Source organism: Scleropages formosus, chromosome 21 (assembly GCF_900964775.1).
Source record: "Scleropages formosus chromosome 21, fSclFor1.1, whole genome shotgun sequence".
Lineage (NCBI taxonomy): Eukaryota > Metazoa > Chordata > Actinopteri > Osteoglossiformes > Osteoglossidae > Scleropages > Scleropages formosus.
In genome coordinates this window covers 6736973-6759454 of record NC_041826.1, presented here as the reverse complement: position 1 = coordinate 6759454, position 22482 = coordinate 6736973, and the positions used below count along the sequence as shown (strand labels likewise).

At 42.3% G+C, this 22482-nt stretch overlaps 2 protein-coding genes across 2 annotated transcripts in view; both read left to right on the top strand.

Annotated features, from left to right (window-relative positions):
• Window positions 1-1550, top strand: part of LOC108924250 (tissue factor pathway inhibitor-like) — a 29389-nt gene extending 27839 nt beyond the window's left edge. The window contains exon 8 of the mRNA XM_029247483.1: window positions 203-1550. Within this exon, the coding sequence (XP_029103316.1) occupies window positions 203-330 (128 nt within the window). The 3' untranslated portion in view covers window positions 331-1550. The remainder of the gene's footprint in view (window positions 1-202) is intronic.
• A 1797-nt stretch (window positions 1551-3347) lies between these two features.
• Window positions 3348-22189, top strand: calcrla (calcitonin receptor-like a). The gene is made up of 13 exons (XM_029247259.1): window positions 3348-3511; window positions 14158-14250; window positions 14663-14816; window positions 17142-17252; window positions 17794-17906; window positions 18074-18165; window positions 18321-18447; window positions 18628-18781; window positions 18880-18940; window positions 19297-19363; window positions 19868-20086; window positions 20619-20660; window positions 21136-22189. The coding sequence occupies exons 2-13, from the start codon at window positions 14200-14202 to the stop codon at window positions 21352-21354; spliced, it is 1410 nt and encodes a 469-aa protein (XP_029103092.1). The 5' UTR covers window positions 3348-3511; window positions 14158-14199; the 3' UTR covers window positions 21355-22189.
• Window positions 22190-22482: the final 293 nt, after the last annotated feature.

Genomic DNA, 22482 nt, shown 5'->3' with positions numbered 1-22482 from the left:
AAGCTTGGGACCAAAAGGCAACACCTGTAACCCTAACCCTGCCAGCTGCTTCCTATGGAATCACTCTCTTGATTCCTGGATTTCCACATATTAATATCAGCTTCCAGTTATTAATTCCACCTGAAAACACGAACAAATGAAAACACACAAATGATTGATACGCATTTATCAATAGCAATATCACTTATATCATTTATTTCAGATGGATTTGCCCGCGTGGGACTACGACGGATACGGATAAAGAAGAAGAACTCGCACGTCTTGACTCTCCTGTCTGGACGCAAACCTTCAAACAGAACAACTGCATATAACACTAAAAAGACTAACTAGAGTGTATCAGTTTTCAATATTTACTGAATTAATACTTCTACGGCATTCAAATATTATCTTTAAATAACTTGTGATGCAAAACATTTTTACCCTGAAAATTTCCAAAAGGTTTTCAACTCTTTTTTTTTTAAATTTAAATTTAAATTTTAGTGATTTTTACCTGTACTTTCGAATTGCTGAAGCCTGTCTACATTTGTCCTTGAGCTGCATAAATATAAATAAATAGATAACACAGTTAAGCCCTGCTCTGCTTCAAGAGTACATTAATATTACAGTATGTCAGACTTTTGCATAATCACTGTCGGCCAAGTTGTTACCGTCATGAATACATTATAAAAAAGAAATTCTCGCCTTATGTACTCAGGGTTGTGTTCCTCTCTAGCTGAAACAGTGCGGTCCGTGGTTGCAGAAGCATGCCTGTGTATGTCGGAGACCGTGCTCTGCTGGTACGCGCTGCTTCCAGTCAGTGTGTATTTGACACAAGTCACACACTGCGGCAGAGTTTGCACCCTGTACCGCAGTGGTGTATTTTTCAACGCAGGTGGCGCAGGATGATTTTTGCAGCCCCTACTCCTGTGTGCACTGAGCTCCAGCTCTGTGGAAGTCCAGGGTTGTATAGGTCCCACGTGGGTCATTTTACTTGCTCAAGGGTCATATCTCAAGTTTTTTTTATATTTCAGGTCAAAACATTTCAGTAATTGGAAACATGATCAACTGTCTCTTTTTTCCAACCTTGCAGAATGTAAACCCAGCTGAAACCCAGAACTAGACAAAACGGTGATGCTTTGTAAAGATGTTTCAATAATAATGATTGTTATTATTCTTAGCAGTCGTGAGTCATTTTGTGATGAAGATAAACCCTGCTATTATATGAATGTGATGTGACGAGTCAGGTCATGTGACCACAGTGTTATAATTGACAGATTACCCAAACGGGTTGATAAACTTTCTGCAGTTGCAACTGGCTGGGTGTGATTTATTTTTTTCGAATTTACTGGAGGACAAAACAAGTGTTTAAAAGTTATCAGGTATTGGGGGGCCACAAATAATGAGCAGTGGGACTCAATGGTGGTATGGGGGTGGGTCAACACCCTGGATATCCCATTAAGTCAACTCAGTGGATCCCAACTTGAAACACAAGTGATATATTCTAGTCAAACTGACCAGGAGTAAATAAGTGAGTGTATTCAGTAATAGAGGAATATACACACACACATTGTCAGAACCACTTGTCCCATATGGGGTCACGGGGAACCAGAGCCTACCCAGCAACACAGGGCATAAGGCTGGAGGGGGAGGGGACACACCCAGAACGGGACGCCAGTCCGTCGCAAGGCACCCCAAGCGGGACTTGAACCCCAGACCTACCGGAGAGCAGGACCATGGTCCAACCCACTGCGCCACCGCACCCCCCATAATAATAATAATCATCATCTATTTTTTATTTTAGAATAGTTACTGTTGTTGTTGCTGTTGTTCCTTCCGGTGTGACCATGACAATACATTTCTATTTATTCATTTAACAGATGCTTTTCTCCAAACCATCTTACATCTCAGGGGGAAAAAAGTACATTTAGCTGACACTTTTCTTTGAAGTCACTTACAATTATTTACCCATTTATACAGCTGGGTAATTTTACTGGAGCAATTTAGAGTAAGTACTTTGCTCAAGAGTGCTATAGCTGGAGATTATGATCAAACTTGTGACCTTTGGGACCAAAGTCAGCAGCTCAAACCACTACACTACCAGCTATCCCTATATTCTATACAGAAAGCGCATCACATGGACAAAAAGAGAGATTTGGTTGCAGCCATGTGACTGTAAAGTACAGTTAGTTTGTCACTGTATACCGTATGAACCAGTGTACATCACACCAGCAGCTGCATAAAGGTTCAACAAATTAATTAAAAATTATTAAACATAATAATAGAAAAACAACTGCAGCTTATTTAATTTGTGGTCAGGTGTGTTTACCAGAGCTGCCATTTGTTTACCTGTAGTTATTCTAAAAGAGCTAAGAAGCAAAGTTTCCAAAAATTTGACTCTGGGATGAGCTCTGGACTGTGACATTCACCTGAAAAAGGTACTAAAGAGAGTGAGAGAGGAAATGTTCGGACGGTGTGGGCGCCTCACAGCATCCGAACACGTGCATCGGCACGTGGGTTTAAAGCCCACCCTAGGTGCTCTGGTTACCTCCCACAGTCCAGAGACGTGTTTCAGGTGAACTGGTGACCCTAAACTGCCCTTATTGTGCGTGCGTTACAGTACTCCGCAGTACAGATGGGTGCTTCACTCCAGGGACTTTGAAAGAGTGTACTCCGCACTGTACGTCGCTTTGGAGAAAAGCTTCTGCTGACAGAATGGATGTTAAAGCACTTCGGTGATGCTGGCGCTGCCGGTGGAGCGCCTCGTTGTAGTTACATGAAGCGAACGCACGATGGCGGTGTTGGCGAGGAGAGAGTCGCTGCTGAAAGCGGGCGACGGACGCGTCTCTGCAGCGAGCCGTGTTCGTTCACCGACAGCGCAGGACCACGCAGCGTAGCGGCGTCCGATCCGGCAAACGGTGCTCTATGAGGGCAAAAGTGGACATTGACATCTTAAAATAGGTAATTTTAAAGGGAATTGGTGGATGATAAAAACTAGGACTGACAACTCAGGCGTGTGAAACACACACACACAGCGGCTGTGACAGCCACACAGGTCAGGACAGAACGGTTCATGTACTGCTTCATTATTTATTACCACACACACACACACACACACACAGAGTAAGCTCCGTCCTCGCGCACTTACTGTCTGAGGGCTGCTTACATCGCGATAAAAGTGATTAACGGTGAACAATATATAGCAGCAACATATAAGAAGGCGTCCTTATCAGCAGACTGATTTTTCTCTTTGCGACATGAGGAGCTGCGCTCGGTGCCGTCGTCGTCGCGGCGCAGCTTGCGTGTGACCGGGGGAGGACGGCGCTGCCCCGAGGCGGGGTAATTAGTGATGTAAGAGGAAGCGGCGGCGCGCGAGCGTTTGCAGAGTGACAGCGGCTCGAGCCCCGCTCACAGCGCGCGCGCGACGTCTCGGATCGCATCGGCTCGCTCCTCCGCTGAGGCTTCGCGCAAACCGCGGGAAAAGCGCACGGAGGCTGCGGTGGAGTTCGCGCGCGAGCGGACGCTCCTTCTGCAGGTAAGATAGTTTAGCTGGACGTTTCCGTGGCTCGGGGGGGGGGGGGACAGGGCAGGGGACAGTCAGTCACGGACGGGGGGGGGGGCGGGGAGCTGCTGGTCGCTCGGTGACACTCTTGAAGCCGTCACTCACGGGGGTGACAGAAACCCCCGATACTAGACCCTCTCCTCGCCATCGTCTGGTTCGCCGAGCGCTGGAATCCATTCAGTCTGGCTCGTGCTTCATCTAATCATGTTACATAATCTTATATAATATACATTTTGTTGTGTTTGTCAACGCAGCAGAGTTCAAGATAAAATAACGAGCGGTTAAGATTTACAGTTACACGCTTGCCAGTTTGCGCATTGGTGCTTTCAGCAATACAGACTAGTACTATGGGGTGTTTCGGTGTGTGTGTGTGTGACTGTGTGTAGTAGTATAATAATTATATTGTTCTGTCATTCATTGTTTTGCCGTCGAACTCCAGTAACTTCTGTCATCAAAATAAGACGTAGTCACGTCACACATGTGTCTTCACTGAACGCTCTAGAGTTTTGCTCCTGTGTGTGTGTGTTCGAGCACAATAAATTCTCCTTTTCATAATCATATTTCATAAGCAGGGCAAATATAGGGCGAAAGGCAGTTCATTTCAATGGGAGCCCCTAGCTATGACTGCATGTGTCAGTGAGCAGGTTATCATCATGTGTGGTTTCTAGTGTTTTCTGCGGTAACGTAGCATCATCTGTAGGATTGTGTTGGGTTTGTGGGTTTTTGTTGGGTTTATAGGGCTTTCGAGGCTTAACGTTAAGTAGGGTTTGTTTAGTTAGGCTTTGTTGGGTTTTGTAGGGTTTGTGGAGAATGTTGAGTTTTCTAGGGTTTGGGTCACTTCGAAATGAAACCTAGAAAATGACACAAACCCTACAAATTCCTTTGAACCCTACATAACTCTATACCAGTCTATATAATCCTAACCCTTCTAACCCTACTAACCCTACATAACCTTATATAACCCTACAAACCCCACATAACCCAACAAACCCTACATAACCTTACATTACGCTACAAACCCTACATAACCTTACATTAGCCTACAAACCCTACATAACCTTACATAACCCTAAGAACCCTACAAACCCTGCATTACTCTAGAAACCCCTACTTCTGCATTGTTTGTTTTGCTGTGTGATGTTATGCAGGGTTTGTGTAGTTGTGTAAGTAATGTAAATATTTGTAGGGCTACTTGGCAAACTGCTGTTTGGTAGCACTGTGGTCATTTGATTCCGCAGCCTTTGAGTTCACCTAGTTCTCATTGCCAAGCTGGTTCGGCCAACATGACTTATTCAGATTGGTAAGTGAAGCGCAGGATAGCCAGGGGAGAAGAGAAATTCAAAGAGTGCATCCACACTCCTCCAAATGCATTTTACGTAATATCTTACTGTCATTTTTTTCCCCAGGAAAACACCATGTATCCTGTTGTCATACAGTATTTCAGGTCTGTTAAGGGACTGAGCACTGTTGGGGGAAAAAAAAAAGAATATATATACATTTTCAGATCTCTTAGGTCCATGTAGCACATATATGCTTTGGCATTTTTGTAAACCCCTCAAATATACTGTGTGAGCAAGCAGTGCAAGAGTAAGCCACATAATTCTTCTGTCGTTTCCCTTACTTTGTTATTCTTCTTCTCATTATTATTACTATTATTATTATTATTATTAGTTTGTTTACATATGCAAGCTTGAACCGTCTCTGATTGATATGAGGGAAATATTAGGAGCCTGTGGAAGGAAGCGTTCCGGCGTCATGGCAGCGTAGCGTGAAGAAGTGCTGCAGTTACCATGGCACAGAACCCTGTTCGACAGCGGTGTCCTGCGCTAACAATAGGACACCGGAGAATGAGCCTGCAGGTTTTGAACTGTTCATCATCTCTTCCTTACGTGTATTGTATTGGGTTACTTTTTTCAGTGGTGCTCTGTTCAACGAAGGGGACGTTTCTCTGCAAAACCAGACCAAACATTTTTATCTGTGTCTTACAAGTACGTCTTGAATTTATTCAGTGCAGAGAAACTGGCTTAGCTTTTTATAAATTAATATACTTACATTACGTACCCAGACCCGCAGTTTTTTTGAACCACTTCCCAGCGCAGTGTTGCCAACCAAAGTGTTGAGCAGACAGTGCAGTGTGCAAACATCAGGAGCTCGAACATCTTTACACAGGCTATTTTGCCCAAATATGTTTGCGTACAGTTAAAACAATGGGTCAGTGCCAAATTGAGAAGCACGACGAGAGTGACCTACACAATCGCTTATAGAATTAGCAGTGTAATGTGGTGTTTTACCATCTGTTGCCTTTTAATTGCTTTGAAAGCTTAGCCAAAGTCTTGTTTAGTCTTCCAATCTCTCTTCCAGCCACAGTGCCATTTTTTTCCACATATATTCCTCCATTAATATGCATCGCATGCTATAAAAATCCTTCTGTTTGAGCACATTGGCATATCCATTATCTTGCCACCTGCACCACCACAGCTCGGCATAATCCACAAACATGATACTATGCACTCATTTAATTATGGCATCATGAAGCATGTCCTTGCTTGAATGCAAATGTAGAATTATTTATATTTTAATGCTATGAGGCCTTTTTTTTTGCAACAAGCAAGAGGGCATAGATTTTAAGGTTTCTTGACTGGATGCAGTGATGGTGGAAAACAGTTTGTGTCTGCTAATTTACACTAAATTGTTTTTGCGCAGCACATGTTGTGGATACGGCTAGCATTATGAGATGTAAAGGGAAATTCTCCACCATTTCACAGGTGTCACAGGACCCAAAATTCCTCCAAATCATTGAGTGTCACACAAAGAGTCACCATCTCATGCTGCTCTCCAGGTTTAAGGGCTATATATTACTTGAGTTTGGGCACATGGAGATGGCAGCCACTGTTTTATTCTTACATTATATATCAGCCTAGATGATATTTTGCTCATATTCTAATTTGACTGAACTTTAAATGCTGACAGGCTGTTAGACAGGCTCTGTTCATCGGAAACAGAAAACCCAAAATAAAATGAATAATGTAAGTAATGTGATACAATACAATATCTGCAGAATTTCAGCGATCTTTGTCTTCAGTATAATTTATTTCATGCATATATCTTTTTTGCTTTCTCTATTTGAAATTACTGTAATTTTTGCATAGTCAGTTCAAGGGGTTACTATATTCACCCCTTTAATGAAACAGGGAATGAAAACCTGCACTGTAAAAATTCTGGGTTCGAAGTCACCTGGTGGGGCTGAGCACAAGCTGGCTTGTTACAGCACGTTGGCCTTGGTTTCAAACTATTTTACCATTCACTGTAGTAATTTCATATGATACAGTGCAATAGTGAAGAATATAATCTATCATTCAGGATCATCTCAGTAACCCAACAAACAATGTAATGCAGTGTAACCTGGTGTTTGTTCCAGCGTGGCTTACACTTCAAGTAACGTTTTTAGAAATTGCTAATATTGTGCGAGTCCCAGTCAGTGCTGGAGTTCAAGTTCAGGGACTTTCACGTGCCCTCTCCTTGTTCTTCTTCTTTCTTTTTTTTTTGAGCTGGCTAAAAACAGCCATGAATCTGATCTGACTTGAGGGGTTATTTCCGTAGTGCCAGAGGCCAGTGGGAGCCCCGCTGAGAGCCTCTGGGATCGCAGGCATCCAGCTGGATTAAAACTGAATCTCAGAAAAGACTGTAGCACGAGCCCCGCGCCAAGTCGATGGAGGGCAGGAGGCGACGGAAATGGATATGGTTGTGTTCCTGAACGCTATTTTGCCGGCATCCCCAGTGAGTATTTTTACGGCAGTTGCGTGCATCAGAATGGTGTGTGTGTGTGTGTGTGTGTGTTGTCAGCATAGGGTTGTGCTGAATAGCCTACAAGAAAAAGAAAAAAAAAAAAAAAAAAGGATGTAACCTTTTAAGTTTAAAAAAATAAGACCTCAAGTGTTCTGATTAGATTGCCTCTCTCGTCAGGTTCCAAGTTCTCTTCCTCTGCACTTGCATTTTGTTAGTTGTGTATCGATAAAAAAGAATACGGCCTGCTAACGTGTCATGTGTGCACCATTCATCATAGCTATACTTCAAATATTCAGACAAACCCAATGTCCCCCAATATTTAGGGGCTGTAATAGAGCTAGATGGTAACATAGTGATTAGAGCTGTTACTTTTGGCCCCAGAGGTTGCAGGTTTGAATCCCATCTCTAGCTGTAGTACCCTCAAGTAAGGTACTTAGTGTAAATTACTCCAGTAAAATTACCCAGCTGTGTAAATCAGTAAATAATTGTAGGTGGCTTAATATTGTAAGCTGCTTTGGAGAAAAGCGTTAGCTAAATGAATAAATCTAAATATTCGTGTGTTCAGCTTCAGCAAATTGAGTTCCAAATATTTTTGGGCCATGATGCGCAATGCGTATTTCTCTGTATTGGATGAATTGCTGTTAGAATCCTGAGGGAGGTATGATGCGGTCTGAAAATACCCTGGTTGTCGGATGCATGAGCCATTCCGGAAACAACAGCTGAGATATCCTGTACGGCTGGTAGAGCCAAAGCCCACAGCTATTTGAGGTTAGCATCAAACAAACCACAGACCTTGTCATTAATTGTTAATTTCCATGGAAAGGTGACATTCATTGTGGAGGGGAAAAAAGTTGTTTCTTCCTTTTGTGCTAAAAGACAGACTGTGCCAGAAGATCTCCGATCTGTGGTGTCCTTTTAAATTACATGACTCAGCGCAAAAATTTAGATAGTCGAGGCCACTTTTTTAAAAAAATTTATTTAATGTTTCTTTAGCCAGGGCTCAACTCGTTTCGAACGTCACTCAGAATGCAGCAAAATCTGTTGTTGCAGTTAATCTTTATAAACCTCAATGAATTCCATGGTTAGCATGCTTCTGCTCATGTTTCATATCGATTTGCAGGTTTCCGCTGGTGCACAGAATGTTCTCATTAAAATTCTTGCATTTAATGTAGAAACAACAATACATCTGGTTGCAGTCTAACTCAAGATTTATTGGATGGTCCATTTCTTTTCTTTCAGGTGCAGCGAAAGACCGTTTAGAACATTGAGCACATAGCTGATAAAATATTTAATCTGTGGACTCATTCGAAAAGCTGGGAAATGTTTTTTTATCCTATTATTTAGCTAAGTGTTAATAGATCGTTTCCGTTCCCCCAACGTGGGCATGAACTATGGCACAGCTGTTACTTTTTGCGGTTCGTAGTTTCTCCTCGGCTTCTCAGCTTTTTAAGGTTGTCTTTGTTGAAAGTTGCTCTGTGAAGAAGTTAACATTCCCACCCACGGCCTCCAGGCTGGACACCACCTCTCTGCGACTCTCTATTCAAGACCCTCAAAAGCGTGCGAGTGAGGGTAGGGCGGGGGGAAGGAATTTCTCAGAATAAAAAAATCAACTTACTTTAAACCGTTTTCTCATCAACACCCATAACTGTTGAGTGGCTCAGATGCAGAAAACACCATAAATTACCGCCACCTCTTCAAAGAACTCATGCCGCGCTGTTTCAGCGCTACTTAAATGGAAGCTTTACGGTGGAACATTCAATAGAAATAATTACTGTCGTGTTCAGCATTGCCATGGAGATCCCCTTTCCTGAAATGCCTCCGTTTTGTTTGGCTGTCAGTCTGCAGCACAACGGCAGGTATGGGTTCTCGATGATGCGCTCACATTTACGAGGGCCGGCGATGGGCTTCGGAACGAGCGAGTGTCCGGAGGAAAATGCAGCCATATGGATCTGTCATTGAGAGCACCAGGCTGCTTTTTCTGATGGCTGATGTCGCCGCTGCTCCCGCAGGGTTCGGCGAAGAGCTCGTCTGGGTCAAGCCAGCTAATCCTCAGCCCTCCGGTGCCGCATCGAATCCATCGTCCGTGACGTCTGAATGGCAGGGTTTTAATTTTCTTTCAAACCCTACGCCCATGATTGCCGCCCAAGGCAGTGGGGCAGGCGGCATGAGGTTGTGCGTGTGGCCTAGCAACGTTTCTGTGACCACATTAAAAAAAAAGACAAATGAGAAGTTTGATTCGTGCCTTGAAAGTTTCCTCTAGAGACAGTCGTATTTGTGCAACAATGCCATATCTTCAGAAGAACAAATAAACAGGCTCATTCGCACCACACACTGGTTTTTACGTTTATCTGACACTTTACACGAAAGCAACTTAGTGTCAAGCTATTTACACTGATTTATACAGCTGGGTAATTTTAGTGGAGCAATTTTAGGGTAAGTACCTTACTCAAGGACACTCCAGCTGGAGATGTTGGGTCCAAAGGCAGAAGCGCTAACCACTACACTACCCACTGTAATGTTAAGAGTGTTTTTACACTGATCTGAAGTGTAGGACAAGGCATGCCTTTTACTGTTAAGACAAATCTCTGGCTTTACTCTTAAGTTTAGTTTACATACCTTTTCCCGAGGCCTAAAATGTCCATACCTGTGCCCATTAAATGCTCTCCTCGCAAAAAATAAAGATAGATGCTGTGCATGAAAAGGCGGAAGCCTCTGTGGCCTGTGTGAGCGCGTCTCCGTGGTGAAAAGCGGTGCGCCCCCACTCAGGTGCCACGAGACAGCTGCGAACGCATGTGTGCCGCTGCACCTGTTGCAGTCCATTACTGGCATAGCGCATTCCCTGTGCCCATTCAGGCCGGCGTGCGGAAATTCACCTGCCGACATGATTGCCCTGCCACAGATAACACCAGGGGCGACTGTTACAAACATGCATTATTTTTAGCAGGGGCATGTCCAAAGCCATTACACCACCATGTATCTGATGTTAGTGTGTCATTTATGAATTTAACCAGCACTATCAGTGTGAAATAATTTTGTTCTTTTACACACACACATTGTCTGAAACCGCTTGTCCCAAGTAGGGTCACGGTGAACCGGAGCCTAACCCAGCAACACAGGGTGCAAGGCTGAAGGGGGAGGGGACACACCCAGGATGGGACACCAGTCTGTCGCAAGGCACCCCAAGCGGGACTTGAACTCTAGACCCACCGGAGAGCAGGATCGTGCCAAACCTGCCGTGCCACTGCACCCTATTGTACTTTCACTATGAAATTAATTTAAGAGCATCTTTTAAATGACATGGTCTAAATCTCTGCACCATAATAAATGTGACGGCAGTGTTAAAGCGATCTGTGTGGAGCTTCCACTGTGCCGCTTTCGAAAGGCAAATATCTGGTTGACCGAAGTGTCGAAAGAAAAGCCTGTACTGGATCTGTGGGGTAATTTGAATGAACTCTGAAAGACTTGGCCGCTATTTTGGATCTTCTTGGATAGGGCTGTGTGACCATCCTTGCCAGCTGTTATAACCTTTTACCTTTGAGTTGTTGTATTCTGGTGTGTATTTGCGTTTTCCCAGAATATTGATTATGTTTCTATATTTTTACAACCCAGTTCTGTCAAGCTGCAGATAAATGAAATGAGATAAAGTAAAAAGCTGCATGTTGGTTACTGCTGTGACCTCAAGAGATACAACTTGCAGTAAGTTGTTTCCCTGGGAAAGGGCTCCTGTTTACCATGGTGCATTTTCCCCTTTGCCAATTAAGATAAGTTATCCAAGTATTCCATCAGTACACAAACCTTATCTGGCTGCAGCCGTAGCAGTGCCACGGGCTCGAACATTTTGTGTGCCAGTTTCTGCCTTATCTGTAGGATGTTTACACTGGTGTCTTTAGTTTGGCTGTGTGCGATGGGCATTTGAGTGACAAGCGAAATTACACCTAAATCGCATTGTGAAGGATGGTATAATGCAATTGCCCCTCCCCCGAGCAGAAAAACATGTTTCCAAAATTTGAAGAGGAACTGGAAAGGGACAGAGTGCTAACATCCTGTGGTGCTGTAGGATGTTGACAACACTCCTTTGGAGACAATGGACTTCACCAGAGGCTGCACTCTGGATGGTCGCAGGCGTCAGCAGCTGCTCTGCATATCGCGACCAGCTTCCACAACTCTCAGCTGTAAAGATGATGCTGACCTTGTGCAGAGCGACGCTGTACTGCACTCTTCATCTACTCACAGCATTTACTGTGCCCCACCTCCCCCCCCCGGCTCTGTTCCACCATTACTGCAAATTTAATGCTTCTGCTGAGTTTGACTCAACATCCGATTCATGATGGAGCTGATTGATGTTGCGACAGCTTCAACTATGGCGGAGATTTTGCACCATACTGGCTTACATTTAAATCTTATGCATGAAGAAGTCACATGTCTTCCATTTGTTCTTTATTTTTTACTTGCAAATCTGTGCAAAACTTAATTTATTTTAGTTGAGCATGGCTGGGGGTAAATGCTACCGAAACTGAAGCGGTGATGAACATCATAGACCCTCTCCCACAGCTTAAATCCGATCTGCTGTTTCATACATTAGTTTTATCTCTGAGCTCTGCTTTGGTATGTTATTTGTGGGGGGGGGGGGGAGGGGATTGTCACCATAGCAGCCGCAGTGCCACAATGAATATCCAGCAAGAAAAACTAATAAACAAAGAGAAAAAGTTTAAGCTCATTAGATGTAATATTTCAGTTTTTCCCCAGATGGCTCTTTCATTGCTCCTAGTTCATCTATTTTTAATCTGCACTTTACAGTTGCCTTTTACTGCATATCCCTCATGGACTCAGACAGACTTGGACTCACATAGTGTTTCGTGACTTTACAACCTTGTTGTTAACTACTCTTTTGGGAAAAACAGTGGGTGCAATGACCATCAGTCCCCAAAGACCCCTACATCTGGCTTTAGGGAGCTTTTAATGCTGAATAATTTCTCGACAAGTCAAACAGTGACTGCATCAGTAGCACTCATCCTGGCATCCAGATTTCTTAAAAAAATATTTATTTTAATTTAATATAATACATTTTTTTGTTTTTTAATATAGTCTAAATCATGTATTGACTATGTATGAAAAACCAATATTCATTTCCAGGCCAGTAAAATATACAACTTTGAGATTGTTGTATTTAGTAGATCAGTGAATTTCCTTATTGGTACCTTATTTTAAATATATCATTGGCAGAACCAGAAAGGTGTTTGTACACATAAAATACAGAAATTGTTTCATGTTTTTTCTTTAAGTGCTGCTAACACTGTACTAATTCAAATTCTCAGTTGACATCCCTGTGAAATTAAGCAGGGATCATTTCGAAGACCTGATGGTCTTTAAAAAACTCTGACTTTCAGTATTACATTTGAGAATTTCAACTGACAATCATGGATCAGCTTGTATTGTCCAACTAAATGTAATGGGGACGAAAACCACTCTTCCTACTGTTTTAAAACAAGCACATGCATTGTTGTAACTTCAGGACAAGGGCATAGTATTATGGGATTTCATTTTCCAAAAAGTAGACTTCAGCAACAGCGTCATAGCCCCAGACAGTGTGCTTGACAGTAGTAAACTTTACAGTTTAACTTTGTAAATTTCAAGGCATGATCATCATGTAAGGAATCAGGTCTGAAGCACAGTGTACAGTAGGTACAGATACTCCTAGAACCGTTAAACTTCAAGGGCTTTTTTGTGTACGTACCATATTCGTGTTTTTTTTTTTTTGTTGTGATCCATTGTTCTGCGTGATGATTGCATATTTGCCCTATGTACGGTTATTGTGTGTTATTGTTGTCATACTGCTGTTTACCTGTGTCTGTGTGTGTACTTGTGCTATTTGTGTTTGCTGTAATTGAGCTTCTGTGTAGCGTTACTTAGTGTATGGAAGATGGATGCTAGGGCCTAAGAAAATACACACACACACACACACACACACACACACACACACAGAACCGTTTGTTCTATTCGGAGTTGCGGGGAGCCAGAGCCTAACCAGGCAACACAGGGTGTAAGGCTGGAGGGGGAGGGGGCACACCCAGGACAAGACACTAGTCTGTTGCAAGGCGCCCCAAGCAGGACTCAAACCCCAGACCCACCAGAGAGCAGGATCCATTCCAACCCACTGCACCCCCCTAAGAAAAAACAAATATGTCAAATGGATTTTAAGCAGTTTACAAGCATAAAATTACTGGTGGTGATCAATATATTGAAACAAAGGGTGACTTGCCATGTTATTTCAAAATTGTGAAAAAATCAGATTTGTGCTGAGAATTATGAATTATTTGTAAACCCAGGTGTGTGTATGTGAGAAATGTGAGGTGGTGGGTGATGCAGCAAGGGAAGGGGGTGGGACTTGTGGCGATTGACAGCTCCTCCATTGCCTGCCCTGCCTAAACACGAAAATGACAACCAGCTGCCAGCAACTGGGAGGACATCAACAAGAACTCTTTAGCAGCTTGTCTGGGGAGTTAAAAGAGAACTAGAAGAGACTTCTGGTATAGTGTTAGCAGGGAGTAGGAGTGCTCCTGGGGGTGGGCCCTATTTTGTGATGTACGGGCCTTTTTTCTGTTGCTTTTGTGCTTGCTTCAGTTATTAGTTGTTTGTTCCCCAACTGATTTAGATAGATTGTGATAATAAACCTTTTTTGTTCTTGAGAACCTACTGTCTTCATGCCAATTTGACCACCTCTGCCTCGTGCTAGGCCTCTCATGGTCTAAAGCATGAGCCTCATGCACAGTGTTTGAAGGAATTCTTATTTTGATATATTTGCTTCAATGGTTTTGTGTATGCTCTCTGTACAGTTTCACAACAGAGTTCTTAGTTGTGACGACTGAGACGCAAAGATGAACGGACGCCAGACTACCTCCCTTCTGCTCCTATGCTTTGTGTCCAAGGTATGAGTGTTTATGTTAAAGAACATTTCATGCCTAAAATTAAGGGCTTGAAAACTTTTAATGACACAGAAAATGTGTTCCATGCATTTCTCATAAGTCTAATATGTATTTGCGTTCGTCAAGTACGCTTAATGAATTGCACATTACAAATTGCACAGTGTAATCAATCTCAGCTTCGGTAGTTTATTTACAGTGTGGCAGTGAAGTCCTGCTGAAGAGCTGAGATAATTATAACAGTAAAAATAACGCTAATTTCACATTAATCACATTCACAGCAGGCCATGTGTCAAAGAAAATGTGAATTATAAAGAAAATATGTATTAACATTTTAATTCAATGTCATCACAGCTGGTGTTTCTCTGCCTTCCTAATTCATGTTGCTCTTTTTTTTTCCTGTTCCTCCCAAAAACAGCTTTTTGTTGCCGCCAGCCCAGATGTGAATGAAACAGAGGAGCAAAAGCCGCAGAATGTGTACCATGACATCGGAGTCACCAGGAACAAGATAGTCACTGCACAGTTTGAGTGCTATCAGAAAATCATGAAAGATACTGATCAAAAACGAAAAGGTAACGGACGGCAGGCAGTCATTTCAGAGTTCTGTGCAGGGAGCAGCATGCCACAAAGCGAAAGGCCACAGTGTCTCCGTGAAACATCTTTTCAGACAAATCGTACCTTAAAAAAGCAGTCGTTTCAAAGGAGGATGTGTGAAGGTCACTGGGATTTATTTAGGTACCCTCTACATCCATGCTCAGAAACTACGGGGCAGCAATTTATTGGGCGAAAATGGCAAGTATAGTTTTATTAACCATTTCTAAGCCCTCTCGGATCATTTTGATGACAATTCATATTCCTTTAATGAATGTCTCATACATAATTAGAAGGGCCCCACTGACCTGATATACATTATGATCTATATCACATATTGTCTTTCTTGTGTATTTAATTCTGCTTTTAAGCTAATACAGTGCAGCATTATTGCAATTGACTTGCATTGCCTCAAATTAGGGGGTGCGGTGGCGCAGTGGGTTGGACCGTAGTCCTGCTCTCCGGTGGGTCTGGGGTTTGAGTCCCGCTTGGGGTGCCTTGCGACGGACTGGCGTCCCGTCCTGGGTGTGTCCCCTCCCCCTCCGGCCTTATGCCCTGTGTTACCGGGTAGGCTCCGGTTCCCCGTGACCCTGTATGGGACAAGCGGTTCTGAAAATGTGTGTGTGTGTGTGTGCCTCAGATTACATGGGCTTTTTTGAAGGGAAAAAACATTCAAAAATGGATTTCTGCTCATGACTGTCATTTCCATACGCACTGCATGTCAGCTTGGCTAGCTACCGAACACACATCAAATCTCTCCTGGGTGACTCATGGTAACCCAAGTAGCCTTAATACATCCCACATATTCTAATTGTCTCTATTATTCATACAAATAGTGTATACTGATGTTTTATGTTTTGCTGTTTCCGATTTATTTTTTCATGAACATGTTCGTTATTGCGGTATCACAGTGATGCAGTGGGTAAGTGCTGGTGTCTGTCAGCACGTGGGTTGTGGATTTGGATGCGAGATCAAATCCTTCTCAGTTTGTGTGAAGTTCTCATGCTCTCCCCGTGTTCACGTGTGTTAGTGCTGGGTGCTCCGGTTTCTTCCCGCTCTCAAAAGACGTGTGTTTCAGGTTAATGAATAACTAAAAAGTAAGTTGTAAAACATGAGTGAATGCGTGACTGCCCTGAAATAAGTTGGTGCCCCGTACAGGGCATACCTTGCCTTCTGCCCTATACTTCTGGGGTAGGCTCTGGACCACCATGACCCAGCATTGGACAAGTGGTTATCAAATTTGGATGAATGATTAATATTTGAGCTATTCTTTGCGTGGATTATGGTAGTATATCTCAAACTTTATTTGCTGAACGAGTTAGATGGGGTTTTTGGCTTTATGTTCCATGTCAGTCCCTTAATTTACATTTATTCATTTAGCTGATGATGCTCTAACCACTACACTACCAGCTGTCTGCATAAATTTTGAGTTGCCTGTACAAATAATGGACATTTTTGACAAAAGCAATGACTGTTGCCTAGAAAGTGGCTGTTTAATTTCCTAGAAAAGCTGTTAAAGCTAATCTGATATCATCTTCCTACAAATTTTGTCTGCAGGAGAAGCACTCTATCACATTTTGTAAAGCAGCTCTCTAAAATCTCTCTGTTGACATGAGCTGCATGAATTACTAATGGTATTAGATCAAACATGAATGTAGTGATCGCGCTTTAATTTGACAAACACCAGATTCGGGTCGACAAGTTTTTTTTTTTTTTTGCAGTCCTAGCTTGTCGGCAGGGTTTCCAAAAACATTTTTATCTATCAAAGCATGTGAGTCTGTGTTTGATTTCATACAGATGCAGCCCTTGACACATACACCCACCATATACCACTTTGTACAAAACCTGTGATTGAGTTTCACTATGATAAAGCTCCATAAAGAAAGTCACACAGTAAAAATTATCCAGCTGTATCAACGAATCATTGTAAGTATCTTAACAATGTTTGACACTTTGGAGAAAAATGTCAGGAAAATGGAACCAGAGGCACTGAAAGAATTAGTAAATGTTCTTTATGTGATCATGAAGTATTGATGAAAGCAGCAGCCACACAATTTTCTATGCCAGAACAGCTCTGTGTGTTGATTCAAGGTAGAAGAATAAAATGAAACATAATTTATGGTTGTGAGTCATATCCTTGCGTGCAGAAGTTCTGAACCCAAAGGCCAGGTGGGTGGGAGGGTCTGCCAGGCTTTCTGTGTAGAACCGGAAAGTAGTCCATTAGGACTGTTGGTAGAGCGCCATAGTTCTTCATCCAAGCCCAACAGAGTGACCTACCTATCTAGTGTGCTGTGACCTCCCACCAGGCCTCACCTGCAACAGGACCTGGGATGGCTGGCTTTGTTGGGAAGACACTAAGGCTGGGGTCACCGCCGAGCAGCACTGCCCTGACTACTTCCAGGACTTTGACCCTAATGGTGAGTCACCCATCTCTTTGGAGCGACCTACAACTCAAGGCCTACTCCTTGTTTCTTTCTCTTAGTGTGACTAGTTTCATAGTTCTGCTCTCTTAACATGCCATTTACTTTACTTTCCCAGTGGTTTCTGTTTTTCACCTGGGGTTAAGCGTTCAAAAACAGCGGGCTGCTCTGCTCATTCACATACTGTATGATTTTTTTTTTTTCGCTTGCCATGTTTTGAAGGCTAATGTTATGCTGGAAAGGGAATTCTATTTAACTGAGAAAGTGTGTGTGTGTGAGAAATTTGGGGGTTGTGGAGTGTTTTGTAGCCAGTGCTGTTGATAGCATAAATTTGCAGTGAGAAACTGACCCTTAGCTAGATGTTTTACCACCGGATATCTAAATAAATCAGGCTGGTACTGACCATTTTGATAGAGATTTGCATCTTTAGTGATCTCCAAACCTGTATCAACCTGTTACCTAAACCACAGCCAGCGCTGGCTAGAGCAATATAATGGAGGCTTTATAGTTACACACATTTTATATTTTTTGCCAACAGAAAAAGTGACAAAGATTTGCACTACCAACGGACACTGGTTTTTACATCCGGAGAGCAACAGAACATGGACAAATTTCACCAGGTGTAATGAACATACAAATGAAGGAAGAATGGTGGGTTCGCCGGTGGGAACAGTTACTCATGATGCAGTTCTAAGATTAATAAGGGCTGATTTGATTGGAAGAACCTGACCGCTCTTAACGCACCAAACCCAAGCATACTTAGCTCTACGTCATATTGAAGCGCAGCCTCACTTGTGGTTTGTCCTGTTTTCTTACAGACGGCAATGAATTTGCTCTACTTGGCCCTAATCGGTCATGGCTTGTCCTTGACTGCCTTGTTAATCTCACTGGGAATATTTTTCCATTTCAAGTAAGTACATACAAATGAAATCGTTACATTTACCTCATCACTTTTCAGTACGATGTTTGGCATATTGTATCAGCCTAAAGATATGTAACGTACAATATTAAATTCCAGATTGTTGGATCAATCTAATGTTGCCCCCTTTTATTTTTCCCTATCAGGAGTTTAAGCTGCCAAAGGATCACTCTGCACAAAAACCTTTTTTTTTCCTTTGTTTTGAACTCGGTCGTCACTATCATTTTCCTGACAGTTGTGGCCAACAACCAAGAGCTGGTGCAGCAGAACCCTGTATGTGCAACAATGTTTACGTAAATTAGCGTTGTATGTATTGCACTGGCATTGACAGAGTAGCAGCTCAGTATTAAAAATAACATTGCTGTTTCATTTGGTTAAATAAATCAGTGTTGCATCCATGGATCCACATAATCTGACATTACCATTTATGTGTATTTTCTCTTCTTTATTTAGACCAACTGTAAAGTGCTACAGTTTATCCATCTGTACCTCTTTGGCTGTAACTACTTCTGGATGCTGTGTGAAGGAATCTATCTGCACACGCTCATTGTTGTAGCTGTTTTTGCGGAAAAGCAGCACTTGATGTGGTATTATCTCCTTGGATGGGGTAAGTTGTGAACAGCTGTCTTTGATGGTGTTTTTATTTTTTCTGTGTAGTGATCAAATGTTTAACTCCCCGCCCCCCCCCCCCCCCCTTCTTTTCAGGATTTCCAATGATTCCAGCCTGCATACATGCAATAGCCCGCCATTATTACCATAACGATAAGTATGTTTGCTTTTTGATTGGTTTTTTAGATTTAGGGTAGGACAGTTTTAACATTTGTAGATGAAATTTTGTGCATTTTCAGGCTTTTACTTCTGTGCTGCTATGAAATTGTTGAAAACAATTTATTGAAGTGGCAGAACATAACAGAAGCTGCCCTACATGACTCCCTGCTTATTACTGCATGAGAGCCTTTTTTATCTTATACCACTTCGGGTTTGACTTAATAGTCCCCTTTGACGCCTCTGAGAGCCAAAGTCAATGCAGCTTTCTCGACAGAACCAGACCAATTTACACATCTCATCCCATCAATTTTAAAAAAACAAAAAAAAACTCAAACTTGTTTTTTAAACCCACAGTTGCTGGATCAGTTCTAATACTTCTTTGCTGTACATTATCCATGGTCCCATCTGTGCTGCACTGGTGGTAAGCTTGTAATTGTTGTTTCAAAGAATTTTAGTCAATTTCCTCAGTGTCTGCAGTTTCAGACTCATGCACACTGTAAACAGATGTAAACTGTTTTCCTTTGTTTGTATGGCTAATGTTTGCCCTGGGTGGAACTGAATCAAAAGTTCTGACCAGCCCACAAATTGCAGCCCACAGACCTGCACTCATATTGAATCCTTTTTGAAACACCCCTTGGGGGCTTCTTGGTTCTGCTTCAGACAGCCCCAGCTATCAACTCTGGTTTTGTAATGTGCAATTACTGGGTGGGTCTACTTTTTGATTTGATCTTGGCTCTTATGAACATATTTTAAAAAAAAAAGAAAATTGTTTTTCATGTTGGAGAGTTTGTGGAATTACTTTTTTGTGGTACTTTTATCTGAAGCCATTTCCGACCAAAAGGAAGAAATTAGACAAGCATCTGAACAGGCTTTTATTTACCCTGTGGAACAACACTTTTTTAACGTTTTGACCTTCCTCTGGCAGGTGAATCTGTTTTTCCTGCTGAATATTGTACGTGTGCTCATTACTAAGCTAAAGGTGACCCACCAGGCCGAGTCAAGCTTGTATATGAAGGCAGTCCGAGCTACTCTCATTCTGGTTCCCCTTTTGGGGATACAGTATGTCCTCTTACCCGTTAAACCTCGTGGTCGGATTGCCTCGGAAGTGTATGATTACGTCATGCACATAATAATGCACTATCAGGTAAGAGCATATTATTTTTTCAAAGCAATTATTGATAACATTTTTCTAGCATGATTATGTTCAGGCTGCATTCAGTGTAAAATTATGTAACCCACTTGTGGAAACAGTTATTTGCATCCATGGTGAAACATATTTCAAAGTGATGTTCTTCACACACCTGTGATGAAGTAAAGATCACTCTATATGTTTTTCAAGCCCTTCTTGATGTGTTCAGAATCTGTATTGTGTTATGGTGTGCCCTTTTGTGGTCTATGGGGGTACCGGGCCACCGTTTTTGAGGTCTTGGTCAGCGTGGAAATTGTAGAAGGGTAGTGCTGTAAGGTGAAATCTGGGTTGTGCTGGTCAGGCCTGCCGCTTCGTTCGAGCTACATTAGCACCTTTAAATTTAAAGCACAATGACCACATAATGATCTCTGAAATCAAATATGGCACAGGGTCTTGACAAAATAATTTTAAAAATTGTTTTAGGTCTACAATAGTACGGTGATCTATTCATCTCCGCACAGTGACATTTGCTGTCAATTTATTTTAGGGGCTTCTGGTGGCGACAATTTTCTGCTTTTTCAATGGAGAGGTAAGATTTCTGTCCTCCAATATGACCACGTTTATTTTTAACATTACATATATCTGAGTTTTAACTCGCAAAGCATTGCATGAGAGCCATCAGTGCTCTGAAAATTTATTGGAACAACAGATCATTAGGAAACTGGCAGAAGTCCATGCACTCATGATTACTTTTATGTTTTTTTAATTGGATTACTTTTTAATACCACAGGCATTTGTGGAAAATCCACAAAGGTCACCAATTAATATAGCAATTTCAAACCCTGTGGTGGGTTGTGAGTGGGAACCAGGAAAGACATTAAAATGTTCCTGGCTTCTCCTAAAGTGAAACTGATGTGCCCAAGATCAAAAGTTAATAGAAAAAAAATCTCAGGTCTTTGCAGATTTGATGGTCTTTGCTTCCATATAAACTGTCCAGTCTATTCTAAGGACCACTAGAGAAAGTAGCAGTATGAGCTGTTTCTAAAGCCACACACTCTTTCCAGGTGCAAGGGGTCTTAAGAAGACACTGGAATCAGTATCGCATACAGTTCGGCAGCAGCTTTGCTCACTCGGACACGCTGAGGTCAGCCTCCTACACAGCCTCATCTATTACTGAGGTGCAGGGGTGCTACAGCATTGATGGCCAGATGGAACACTTGAATGGCAAAGGCTGCCACGACACTGAGACCAGCATGCTTAAATCCGACAGTCTCTTTTCTTGAACCTGCATGACGTCATCTGCTTATCACAGCAGCTTCAACTGTGCAAGACTTGGAGTTTCTACGGACTCCACAAGGTCAACCTGAAACCCCCTGCCTATCCAGCCTTCATTACTGATCACGTACACGAAGGCTTTCATTTTTTGTAATATTTACAATATTAATATAATATGCAGTCTGTAGCTTGGAGAGAACAACCCACGACTAGAGGCTGCATTACCACTTTCCAGGTGTGAATATACAGTACTTATCTTAAGGCAAGGCACAGTACTACATTGTCCCGAGGCTTTCGAAAGATAAATGGCTGAAGTTAAGCTCTGTCTAAAATTCTTTTTTTACTTAGTTGCCAAAACCAGTGTTATTGTTAAGAGCTGTCACCAAACCGCAGACCTGTGGCCTTGTTGCTTTATCAAGAACAACCAAAACAAACTAAAGGTTAATCAAGGACTAGGAGAGGGCAAACAAGAGCAAGCTGGAGAACTAGACCAGTGCTGTGAGACCTGGGCATCTACTAAGAAGATGAAGTTATCCGAGTATTACTACTTCTGGACTCCCACATAGTTTTTACAGACTATGTTAGAGTCAACAAATAAGTTATTACAATCTTTATCAAAAGATTCATTGAAACTGTGGTTATATAATTGTGGCCATCTGTGGTGCTGAGGTGGATGCATGGACAGGACAAGGTCTAAGGGCAGCAGGTTTTCACCCAAACCAAGATTTGTTCACTAAAACCAGTGAAATAATGAGGGTTTGGGCCCTTTTAGTCAGTACTCAGAAAATTATTAACTCAGGCATTAAAAAAAAAAAAAAAAAACAGAATCTGGTCATCAAAATACAAGCACCAGGGAGCCTTCCTGCTGTCTCACCGTGGCTCCCAGTCCCTCCAACCAGCTGCTTTAATGTCCCAGTTCAGTGACCTTCAATTAGCAGCAGCTTGTTGTCACTACCTGGCTCTGGCTCTGACCAGCCAAATTAATAACAAGTTGTTCAGCAAATTTCCTCCTGCTCCATGCTATGTCTTCACTACTTTACTTTTATATGTAGTAGACACACATCATAGAAATCTTTAATCTTTCTACTGAATTTATTGAATGGAATGAATCTGTGTAGGACTCAATACACAGTGCT